At 43.3% G+C, this 13070-nt stretch overlaps 1 protein-coding gene across 1 annotated transcript; it reads left to right on the top strand.

Annotated features, from left to right (window-relative positions):
* Window positions 1–3731: 3731 nt before the first annotated feature.
* RHOH (ras homolog family member H) lies at window positions 3732–6872 on the top strand. The gene has a single exon (XM_075092456.1). It carries the CDS (start codon window positions 3925–3927, stop codon window positions 4498–4500), a length of 576 nt encoding a protein of 191 aa, XP_074948557.1. The 5' UTR covers window positions 3732–3924; the 3' UTR covers window positions 4501–6872.
* Window positions 6873–13070: the final 6198 nt, after the last annotated feature.

Here is a 13070-nt window from a genome sequence, read left to right as displayed (position 1 = left end):
AATATCCACGACAGGTTTTGAAATTAGGAGTTCCTGACTCTTTTTATTTTCCCCTATCATAAGATATTGTCCATCCCCTGCAGATGTTTAGCTGTAGTAAGCCATGCTCACAATGATCTTATAGTAGATGCCAGAGGCATTCCTGGCACAAATGAAAATCCCATTTGGTCAGTTGATAAACTTACCCCTTCTGACACAAGCAGTCCTGCTTTCCTTTGTTGGTAGAATTGTTTCAACGGATTTTAGATTAGTTTTTCATGGAATTGAATCCTCCACCTGCAAAGAGCTTGGTGCTGCTGTGTTTCTCTTCCCATCCCATTGCGTTATGGGTTGATAACACTGCTCACCTTCTCTGTATAATATTCAGCTGTGATCAAGTGTGAGGCATTTGCTTGCATGAGATTGCTGAGGTGCAGGATGGGCAGTGCCCGGAGAGCAGCTGTTGCATGGCTTCTAGTGCTCACATCGTCAGTGAAGTCCAAGGGATCTATAACCACACACCAACGCCAAGCCTCTGTATTAAAAAGACAGAGGGAACAAAAGTAGGAAAGCAAAGAAAAGAAATGTTGCATTAGTTACATGGACAATACGTTACAGCTGAAAAAACAGTGCTTTATCTAAAAATGTGCAAGAATTTTCTTTGAGGTTAATCCTAAAGTTTATTAAAGGTCACTATTCAGAATGCCTGCATCAGAATTAGACATATATTCTTAATAATACTATAAAAGTTCTCACCTTATGATTCACATAAAGTCTTCTATTGTTACAAGCGATGAAAGCATAAACCAAAGTAGTGTAAAAGAAGATACAGGTTTATATCTGGTATTCCAGATCCAACATGAACTTGATAAGGTTAGTAAAATTTGGGAAACCAAATTGTTGGGGGAAAAAAACAAATCTGTCAGCAGCCTCAACCACCTGTGATCAGAAGATTTTGTGCAGTCTTTTAGTGGGTGTAGCATGCTGTACCGTCGGACCAAGACTATAGTATACAATATGAGAGAAAGGAACCAAAGCTTTTGCAAATATTTACACAACTGGTTGTATACTGATCTGTGGAAGTGCCCAGTACCGGTCTGTCCTTTAAAGTACATTGTTTTCTGCTGATGTTTAATCTAAACAGTTTTCCCTTAATTGAGGTGAACTTGCGTAATTATTTTAATACACTAATACTGCTCTTACCCTGAGGCTGCGTCAAGGACAGGCTATGTGCATAACTAAAAATATATCTTCAATATGCACATATGTAGTCCCAACTATATATGGAGGCGCATGAACTCCAAATGGCTGTGAACAAAAGCAAGATCAGGACAACTGACGGCAATCTGTCCACAGGACCAGAATATGGACCTTGTTATATACTGTTCATTTTTATTCATCAGTGGATTGCAGAACAATATGATTTGCTTTGAAAACAATTCCGCACTGTCGTGGTGGAATATTTCAGCTTCTGTTACTGTGTGTGTCGACTAGCCGCATTGACTAGTCCTTAATACCTCTTTTGGTCTTTAATAATTTACATAATTTCTTTCAAAATAGCCAGCATAATCAGGCCTGGTAATCAACAAGCTGAGTAGCAGAACAATCCTTTTATCTGTCTGTCTTTGTTCCAGCATTTCTGAAATAGCAAAAGTCATGCTTTAGACATCCTTATTTTCCCTCACATTCAAATATACACAAAATAATAAGCCTGAAGGCCTTAAGGTCTACCTGTGCCAAAGAAATGTTTGTTCTGAAAAGGAGAATTGATACGTCCTAACTTTCTCCTGAGAGCATGCAGTTTTGACTGAATACTACGCTACTGGCATGTGGTGAATTGTGGTGTTTTAAAACTGTATTGCTGACACAATTTTGAAGTAGAATACCCTGAAGGAAAGATGATGATGCATTTAAGTAATTGGGCTGTGTATCCTACATACACTTTTCAAATATTTCATAGATGTATTTTGTAAATGTCTTGTTTGATTCCCTTGAGAGCTGGTTTGGGGAATGGAGAAGGAGAGTCAGCGGAGTTAGACCTACTGAATCTCTAAAAGCAAATTTCCATCTGCTGCCAACAAAACTCAAATCATGGAGCAGCTCATTTCCCGGCAGCCAGGAATGCCGTGAAGCAGCTTCGGCCTCAGCCTCCATCACACTTCCTAGAAGTGAGCTGAGAAGGCGAGAGCACGGTTGCGCTCACAGACCAGGAAGCGCTGTCTGTTGCAATGACTCCTCTAGATAACCGTAACTTGTGTACGCAGGAGGACTGCCCCACGGGCTTGGTGCCGCCTCTATAAAACAACGTGCTCCAGCCAAGCCATTGGCACATCTTATTTTGGCCAGTGCGTCGGGTGGGAGAGATGCAGGTGTGCCCGCAGCACGAGACGAGGTAGGGCACTGCCTCACTACAAATCGAAAGCAGAGGAGTTGTCAGTAGCAGCTGTCAGTGCCTGTGAAATGTTCTCTCCAAGATCATTTAGCACTTTTCTCTTCTTTTCCTTTGTTTTTCCCATTTGTGAAGTAAGCCAAAGCTTTGAATGTACTAGAAATTGGGGGTGGTGGGGGTGGTAGTAGCGGGGGCTAGGGTAATGAAACTGGAGAGCATTACAGTGATGTGGAGTATACGCTTTTTGTGGCCATCATTCTTTTCTGTGCAAATAACCTTAAACTGTGACTTCTCTCTTCATACATGAAGGACACAGAAATATATTATTTGTGTTACATATACAGGACATTTTGAAATTATGCAGTGATACTTTTTAAAATTACTTTTGTTGAGCAGAACTAAATTGTCTTCAGTTTTGCAGTTACTGATTTTCGTAGCATCTTGTGTGTCGCCCTGTGTGAGCAGTGAATCCTGCACACAGCTAGTGGGGAAGAAGCAAATGCTTTCAAAATAGGAAAATTTGACTGAATGCTGGCAAGAACTCAAAAGCAATTACATACTCTGAAGAGGTACTCTCAGTTCGGTTTTACAACTGCGTAAATGTCAGGGCAGCTGTATCACCTTCAAATGAAATTCTTTGACTGGGGCAAGCACTGGTGGTGCAGCTTTCTTCGGCTTGTGCTTCTTACTTGCTGAAAGTGATTTGTAAGAAAAAAATTGAACTTTTTTGTACTTTTGCTGTGAACCCTTCGTTGCTTTTGAAAACCATTAAGGTTCATGTCGCTCAGGATTCACACCTGAAGTCTTTGCTTTCTCATTGTCACAAGTGGTTCTATGTTACTGTTCATTATAGGATTGCTTAAATAGTCAAATCACTTAGTGAAGGGCTTTTCTCTTGACTACCTCTAGAGAGCACATGTACTTTTTCAAGGGAATCTGAACTGATCATTTAAGAGGGATTCAGGATTTTGGCAGTCTTGGTGAAAGTCAGAGGCAGGAAATGTCTCACTAAAAGCAGGTTAGTAGCAGTTATACCAAAGTTAAATTGATTTCATCAGTTTTTTTAGGCAATTGGAGGGAAAAAATAGTTGGTGCCAGTGGAGAATGGCAGAAGCGATAGGACTGTTAGCCCCCACGGAGCAGCAGGAAGTTTATTTACATGAATGGCTGCTACATACACAGCTGGCTGGAAGGGAACAGCAAGGTTCAGCATCCTCGATGTGGGGTACTCCCCATGGCTGTCCAAAGACACGACCAGGTGGCTTTATCTTGATGAAGAATGGTATGTTCTCTGTGGGTTATAAATGTTACATTTTAGTTTTACTCTTCCAGAAACATCAACTCACTGAAGAATTAAAACTGACAGCACCACAGAGCCGTGTGGGAGAAAAGGGGATATTATACTCAAGTGACACAATCAAGCCTTGAAGTAAAGAGATTTGAACGGCTTCCATTCACCAAATGGAAGTTATCTAGAGACCACCCAAGACCACTGCATCTCTCCATCCCACTCTTGCTACGCCAAGACAGTGCATTTGGCCCTGGACGTTAATAAAATGCTGGATTCAATCAAGTGTGTCTTGGTAGGAGACTCTGCGGTGGGGAAAACATCTCTTTTGGTACGTTTCACCTCCGAGACTTTTCCAGATGACTACAGGCCCACCGTATATGAAAATACCGGAGTGGATGTCTTCATGGATGGTGTACAGATTAGCCTAGGTCTTTGGGACACGTCTGGCAGCGATGCCTTCAAAAACATTCGCCCCCTCTCCTACCAACAGGCAGATGTGGTATTAATGTGCTACTCAGTGGCAAACCACAATTCTTTTCTGAACCTGAGGAACAAATGGATCAGTGAAGTCCGCAGCCATTTGCCCCGCACCCCCGTTTTGGTAGTGGCTACTCAGACTGACCAGCGTGACATGGGGCCCTACCATTCCGCCTGCATCAGCCCGATAGACGGGAAGCGGCTCGCCCAGGATGTGCGAGCCAAAGGCTATTTGGAGTGCTCTGCCCTCAGCAACCGAGGAGTGCAGCAGGTGTTTGAGTACGCCGTGCGGACAGCAGTCAATCAAGCCAAAAGGCAGAACAGGAGGAAGCTCTTCTCCATTAATGAGTGCAAGATCTTTTGAGGACTGTCGGCGGTGGTTTTGCCTGCGTTCGTTCTTTCTGTTTTCACACAAAGGTACTGCGGCAAAGAGAATGGGAGGTAAATCAAAGGAGGACTCCTGGCAGGACCACAGTGCAGGTGTCCCAAGTGAGACAGATGTACTCTCTATCTCCCTCAGTATGCATGGGCACTATCTTGAAAAATGAAAGGTGCACACACACGTCCTTATTCACAAGTCTGTCTTTGGACTTCGCTAGCCTGGACTGGAGCGGGCCTAGCCTGGAGATCTGCAGATAATAGCTGTGCTGATTTTGTTGTTGTTGATGTTCCTGAGTTGCTGGTTTGTCTGCATTTATTTAATGACAAACTTCTGCCTAGGTCAACCCCCACCTCTTGACACGTCTGTCCATGTGGAGTTTTTTTTACTTTAAGAACTTCATGTATAAAATCTGACTGCTGTGTATTCTATTTAAAAGACTCTTGTATATGTTGTTGTAAAATCCTGACAGTTTGTTTTCATATTTTTGAAGTTCTTCCTCTAGCTAACCACAGAAGCAAATCATCCTATCCATAGAATAAATGGCCTGCAGCAAGCCTAGCACTTCTTAGGCATGCCTGAGTCAGTGCATAACAGTAATCAAATCCAGTACGTCAAACACAGGAGTGATGAAAACTTAGTGACATTTGACAGCCGTCCTGTGGCTTTGTGAGATTTGTTATCTTAGCTTGTTCCTCAGCAATATGGTCAAAGATGGGATGAACCAGGAGGAAAGTAACCTGATTCTTCCTAGACCTCACCTCGTTACAAGCCCAGAGGGCTGGTTTGCAGTCAGGGCTGGTTTAGACATATGGTTGTGGTGGCAGAGACAAGTCTGTGCTATCATCACCTCTGTTGTCCCTGCCATAATTCTGGAGGCAAAAGATTTCAGTCTCCAGGGATGAAAGGTATTTTTTCATAAGCACTAAAATTCTGAAAGTATTTTTAGTACAATTCTTTTCTAAACAGTGGTTTTAGTGAAACCAGTCACCTACTAGAGTAAAAAATTAAGTACACAGCAATGTTGAATGTGTGTGTTTGGAATGGCTAAATAACATTTTTTCTTTAAGTTTGCATACTAAGTATAACTGCCTGGGTTGTATCAAAATAAGACTGAAACAGGCTTTGCATCCTGGGGAGCCTGGCAAGTCTAAGAGTCAAATCCTGACGTACCTACTGGGGCCAAGTTACCCTCCTGTACAGAAAGCCAGGCTAAGGAAGTGGAAACTCCAGATGTGTAAGAAAACTCTGCTGGAAGACAGCGTGGGGTCAACACGCACTGCTGTACTTTCCTACTGAGTTGTGGTTGCCCTCCTCCTTAGGTTATCTGTCCCATCTGCCCTGCACCGTCTCAGATCTTGCAGAGCCATCTCATCCCAAGGTTTCTGCTGCCCATAGAGGAAATCTTCTGGGGGGTTTCTTAGTGCAGCAGGATTTTTCTTGTCTCTTTCCCTGTCCTTCAGCTAGCCCAGAACTGACCTTTGAAGGGCTTATAGCATGGTGCCATAAAAGATGGCACACAGCACAGTAAGACTATTCTCTCTCCACATAGATCCTGACAGAATGACCTGTGTCTGTTTTTACCAAGCCCCTACTTATGTGTTTCAACAGGATTGGATGCAGTGGCTTGTCTGATTCAAATCCAAGGTAGGACTTCAGGTGTTACCCTACTAAGCAAATAAGCTATAGCTCAGATCTTATCTATCTATAGTTTGTCCTTGAAAAACTAGTTGGGTACTCTTCTCCGTGCTCTGTTCTACCGCTGAGCTTTTCCATAAAGAGAAATTCCAAATTAAAACATTCCCCTCCTATGAATCCCAGAGATGGTCTCACGTGTGGTGTAGGTGAGCAAGTATTTGCGTTGTGAGCACACTGAATGGCAGCGGTGCACAGGAGCACGTTGTTGGGACTGTCCTGCCAGCTCCCAGGCTGTTGAGTATTTGCAGCTCATCAACCTGATTGTAAGGGAGGCTTCTAGTCATAAAAACACACTGGTCTTATGTGAGGTTTTCATAAATGCTTCATAAAATCTTTAAATCTTTACAAGCTTCTGCACACGAGCATACAACCACTATTCTCTTTCCTGCTTCTCTTTCTCTTCAGGTGTTGATTGCAAATCCACTGTGCCTTGAAACACTAAAACTGACATGTTTGCAAAAGAACCTGAACGGCAGGATACTTACGCAGAGTTACACAAGTGCCTAGGCAGTCTTTGGTTAAAAACCTTTTGGCTTTTGGAAGAAATAGGTGTCTACATCTCAACTCTTGCAATGCCTCTTCACTGAAAGTCTTGGATTTTGTAACCCTAATTTAAAATTAGCCATTGTTACTGTTTTAACATTAAAGATGACATGCAAAATGCCACGTTGTGAATCTTCAAATTTTTTACAACTGCGGACATTTTTGTTATGGTCCCCACTCCACTAACAGGTTTAATACCTGGTTTCAACTTTTTTTGAGACATTTTTACCAGCACGTTCTTTTAAATGGTCTTTTTTTCTCTGTGGGTTAAGCTTTGTTTACAACAGTTCATGCTGCTGTTTTTATGTGTTGAAGAACAGTAACCGCTAGGCCAGGATGCTGTGTTGTGGTATCTGCTGCGGGATGCCAGTATTCAGGGACCAGAAGGCTCCAGAGAGTTGTTGTTTCAGACAGAGCCAGATGAGGATGCACTCCAGAATCACATCATAACTCATCTCTCATCCATGTTTGCTTCACAAGGCTTGTTATGGTGTATTACAAAACGAAGAATTCAAGGTTTGCTTGCAATTCAGCGAAGCAAAGTGCTTCCCTGAGATGCTTGAGCTGATGATATGGGATGCATAGGGAATTTTGGGGTGGCTTGACGTACTCTTGATTGTGCATCCTAGAGCCAGTGCAAAGTGTGAGGCCACCAAAAGCCGGCTGATTTTTAAAATGAAATTGGAGAGAGGATAAAGTAACAGGGATTTTGGTTTGGTGCTATGTGAAAAAACGATTCCAATTTTCACAGCCTGGTTATTTTCAGACTCTCAAAGCTAAAAGGCACTTTTCACTGGGAACAAACTGCAAAGCACATTATTCTAGTGTCTGTAATTATGCAGCTTTCTCTGAGCTATAGAACTGATGTGCTCAAAAAGCGTGGCAACTGAAGTGCAGAGAGTGAAATCTGGATGTAGCAGAACTCGGCAGAAGATTCAGCCAAATGGATTATTGGGGTGAGGCTTGCACCTCTGCAGCCATGCTGCCCGTGGTGTCAACGGCGAGGGACCGCTGAGGTTGCCCATGAAACCCTACCAGCGTGGTTTTGCTAGTGTTACTTAGGCAACAGGGTCCCTGGGTACAGTTCAGTGGTAAAAATCTGGCTCTAATATTCAAAATACATTCAAATGACAGCTGGGCACACATGTTAAGTTTCAACTTCTTTTGCTCTGAAAAGCAGCAGGCTGGGGGAGACTGAAACAATGTGCTGCCCCACCTCAGTCGTGCCTGGCCGTTCAGCTAAGGCAAGAGATCTTGCCCAAATGCTCCCTTTCTATCTTCTCAAACCGGTCCTTTTCAACTTGTTACTCTGTTGCTAATTTTGCTTTCATTTGCTATTAAAATAGGTTAAAATTAAAAAAAAAAAAAAAGAAAATACTGTGAACTTAAAATGAGAACAGCAATAACATTTTCATCAGCATCTGACTTCTCATTTTGATGGAAAAAGTAATTTTGTATCACTAATTGTTTTACTAAATTCTGCAAGTTGCATAAAAAGTTGAATAGATATGCAATTGTGATTTAAATCGTAAACTATTCTTTAAGGAGAAAAAAAAGAATTTTCCTTTAGTAATTTGCAAATGTGGTGAATACATGTTCCATTATTTTAAATACAGATTTCCCAGCTTTTTAATACTTACTTGGTCTGTAACATAAAATATAAATATTTTCTAAGAATAAATAATAAAAACATATTTCAGATCTTCCCCCCAGATTTTTCATATGGGAAGTTAATCTATCTTGTTAGATATAATCGACACTGTTTTGCCTGATATTTGCAATTAACAGTTTGCAAATATTTGTGCTATTTTTGTGGGTACTCTTCGACTGCTACGATGTCTGAACAAATACCAGTTAATGCTTGTGTTGATAAAGAAAATGCATTTAAAGCAGTCTTTTTATACATGCCACCACCATGAAATAAATCACCACAGGGGTCAGACACAAAGGAAAAAGAAATGTCGGCACTCTGACATCTCAGCCTTTTCTGTACTACTATTGCATTTGAGTGAATGCAGCCATTTAAATAATTTCAAATAAATGGGGCAATTCATGTCCCTTAGCACTTTCTCCTAATGCCTCTGCTATACAGGGCTCAGGTTAATATACAAAGAATAAAAAGCTTCATTTCAGAACATGATAATGGCTTGTCTGTTCTTGCCTTTGTGGGCAAGTTAACTACCTAGACTTAATTAAAAGTCAGTACAGCCTCTGAAAAAAAGCCACATATGAGCACACTTGGGTTAGCCAAACTCCCTTGTTGGAAACAACAGTAATGAGCTTTTGTCTCTGGATGTGAGGAAACATATTTCATGTCTTGGAGACTTCCTTTGCAGCTCTAAGTGCAGAAACTCCCAACCAGCTATCACTGTGTACCTGTCCTAGCTGACCTGCGTGCCCTTCACATCGTGCCCTGACCGGCCAGCTGTGGAAAACAAAGTTCAGGAAGAAAACAACCTTTGCGCATAACTAGATGTTTATATTGTCGTAAGTGCTTAACTATAGCTATGGTGGTCTTTCCCCTGCCCTGGCCCCCCTGCTCCATCGCAGCGTGACTACGCAGCTGCTGTGTGGTCCGTGTGGTCCGTGTTGCTCGGGAGGCAGGAGGAGAGCATCGCCACCAGACAGTCTTGGCCACACAGCCCAAGGGGGATGGGTTTTAAGTAAGGTTTTAGTTTGTGTGCCATTTCTAAAATCAATGTCTTTTTAAGTCATTACCCAGGCTTGGTTCCTGCAGGCACTGTTGCGCTGTTAGCACGGGCTGGAAGGTGCGTCTCAGCTTTGCTGGGCGCTAGCCACCGTGGTTTAGGGGGGGATCTCAAAGCACTGAGCCAAACCCTGTGTTGCATCCCTTCCTGAGCACGGGGAGCTGGCCTCCAGACTCACATAAGCTGTGAATTAGTTATTAGCAAGCAAAGTAATAGCTATTGCTGCCTTTCTGGTTATGAAGAAGTGAGTTAGTGACATGCCTATCTCAGGTCTTTCACAACTGCCCTACATAGGGCTGGCCAGGGGAATTTCTGTCATTACTCCTCTCACCTTGGGCAGCCGTCGATATGATTCATGCAGGGGCGGAGTAGAAGAGCACAAGCCTGTGTATGGTGGTTGTTTCTGTCTCTGGAAAAGAGGAAGGAAACGACAACCAATGCCTCCGCACGGCGTGAGGTGTTTGCTCACCGGCATCTGCAGCGTTTCCAAGAAGCCTCCAGCAAGCGCCAGCTCCCACGGGCACCCCAGCAGCTCATGGCCATGACTTGGAGGATGTGAGCTGACCCGGGGTGGGTCTTGTGCCAAGACCCGGGTGTCTCCCCCACCCCAAAATGCTCTATCACTGATCAGGTACCACAAAAGGGTGAAATTTTCAAAAGAGCAGGCTTTGCTTTGAAAATCAAGATACCTTGCAAATGCTGACTCCCCCGGAGGTGGCTGAGGGTGTCCGCTAGCCACAGGCAGGGCCACAGTGGCTGAAGGTGGGTGGCCAGCCCCAGGATGTGAGGGGAGACACCCAGGACTTACACTTTTCAACTTGGCAGATAAATTAATCATGTAGAAGCAACTGGAGGAAGACTTATGTGTCTTATACACCAAACCTCTCACGACACATAAGCAACTGCTGAATTTTCTCTGTCTCAGAAAACTGTTTTTTTTTAATACATAAAATGCTAAGTGACTTTCTGGCTATTACCTTAACTAAATGCTTGCATTTGTCTGCCACCATGACACCAGATCTGCTGCTTAAAAGCCAGTGTCAGCAGCACCCTGCTGTGAACGATGCAGTGTTCAACACAATACGCACCCATGTAAGTATTGAAAGTCATAGGATTTCATAAGAGACTAGATTAGGACTTCTAATAGATCCTGGGCATTAAAATATGTACATATATTTTAAATTGTTATGTGGAATTTGTGCTGGTATCTGATCCATCATAGAATTATTAACCAACTAAACCAGAGCTGCAGCTGTGGCTCATGATTAGGACATTGGCTTAGATGCGAACGTTGCTGTTTAATCCCTCTCCCGTCACACAGAGCTTGGCCAAAGCCAGGTCAGGTCAATTGGGAGCTCTTAAATTTAACCAGGCCTCTGTAAGCCTGCACAAGTGACTTTTAGATACACAAGTCCGAACTGACTGCTGGTATAACCAACCTGCACAAGATCAGCTTGACCCAAACGGATTCACCTTGCCTGAGCCTGCTCTCCGTGGCTCGCTGGTGAATGGCAGAAGGATGAACTGCAGACATGAAACACAGCTCCACAACACCCCCGCTGTTCCTGGCCCCGTTGCTGCAGCTGGGTGACACCAGGCAAGCCACGGCTCAGCCTGCCCCCCATGTGAAATGGGGAGATGGCAGTGACCTTTTTTTAAAGTACTTTCAGACTGATCATGAAAGATCATGGTGCTGGTGGGTACTTTTGAATTTGCCATGTCCTAGCTCCTCTTCTGAGAAATGTTTTTGCTGATGGGTTTGACCTGCAGAATTTGCTTTGAATGGACTTGAAACACAACTTCATGGGATAAGGGCTTTCCAGCATTTCAATTCACTGAAGTCATACGGAGTAGGTAAGCATAAGTGACAGAAAGAGTATAACAATGCATTAATTACTTTACTACTTTAACAGATCGTAATCACGGCTATCAACATAATGTCCTTTTTAATTGTACAATACCTGGGTATGGGCTGAACTAACATCTGATTGATCAGTGACAATGAAATAAAATTCTCCCTGAGGGAGTTATGCTGAGTGCTGGGAGGGTAAAGCAGAAGGAAGGTCCAGCTATACTTAACCCTACCTGCTCTTTCTGGAGCATGCTTTTGCATTCTCTGTAGTGAGTGGACTCTGGGCTGGACCGACCTCCATGTGTGCAACAGGGACATTCTTACAGCAAGGATTTAGTGCCCAATTGACAGGTCTCACTGAAATGCCATCACCTTGAAAATGTTCCTGTTTCCTTTGCAGGTGAAAAGAAGAGACTGAGCACAGCTTGAGCAAGAATTTAGGTTTAGCATGACCAGGGGGAGTAGCTGTGAGGTGAGCAACTATGGTCTCTTTACCCTTAGAATTTCACCCTGCCATGATAAAATACTGGGGAGAAATTACCAATGCTCCCCAAATTGTTCCTTTGTGATGGGAAAGATTTTCTTTTTCTGCAGTGGGAAGAGTCATAGGTACCCATATGGAGCCTCAGGCCCCTGATGCAGTACAAAATATAACTCAAGGAGATTAACTCAAGGAGAGGAGCTGCTGACTCTGCTCCACATCTTCGACAACTTTCCACCTGGCTGCCAAGAAAACTGATGTACTACCCTTGCTCTTGAGCATCCTCAAGTTTTTGACTCTCTAAAGTGCAGGGCCAGAGCTTTGCTCTTTTCCCCTGATTATTCAGAGGCATTTCAAGAAAATGAGGCATCTTTACCCAAGAAATTCCCCTCCTGCTTTCATAGCTGACACATGCTTATGACTTCCACTACTGAGTTGTCACAATTTAACTTTTAATTTACAGATGAAAGAAATCCTATGAACTTGCCTAGCAAAAAGAAAATTAGTTGGGATGTTGCTTTTCCCCCCCAGAGAATAGCTAGTTCTGGTCAACTTGATCTTTGCAATAGGTGTCAGCCAATGCTGGTGGAGTTAACGCTCTGAAACAGCACAGCAGAGACTGGAGGGATATCATTGCATTGTGTTTTAAATATGAGTGACAGGGCTATAAGCAGAGACTACAAATAGCATATGAAAACAGAGGTGGGTTCTGGAAAGATCTAAGGCAGAAGGGGTTGGTTAACTAGGTTCAGGAAAAGAGACAGATTTGTGATCGGGATCTGGGACAAATCGCTCAGGGATGCTACTGGACTATCCAGAATTAACAGGGTATTTGCCGAGCAGAGGAGCTTAGATGTCTGCAGGGTAGCGCTCTGACATTGTGCGTATAACAGAAGAACCAAAACAGCAGGAAAACAGAAACCTGAGGCAGGGTAGCTTGAAAAAACCCTACCTTTAACTCCACAAAATCAGTTCGCTGAGCTGCGTGTGCTATGCTGAACAAAAGAAGTTATGAGTGTGCCAGGCATGAGGAGTGAGATGGAGAAGCAGAACGGACAACATCATGTCACAGGAGTCTGCAAGCACTGGGAGAAGACACCCAGGGCAGAAAGTGAACACAAAAGCCTGGGAGCTCAAAGGTGCTCTTCACAATAGCAATGGGCAAAGCTGCAGCAGGAGATGGGCAAAGTCAGCATGAATGTGAATGGAAATTACATTCATTTCTGTACAGGGCAGAGGTACATAAGCAACTGCAGTGCTAAAGATAATTATG

The sequence above is a fragment of the Phalacrocorax aristotelis genome, chromosome 4 (genome assembly GCF_949628215.1).
Source record: "Phalacrocorax aristotelis chromosome 4, bGulAri2.1, whole genome shotgun sequence".
NCBI lineage: Eukaryota > Metazoa > Chordata > Aves > Suliformes > Phalacrocoracidae > Phalacrocorax > Phalacrocorax aristotelis.
Note: the sequence above shows the minus strand (reverse complement) of the source record. Positions and strands in the feature narration are given on the sequence as shown.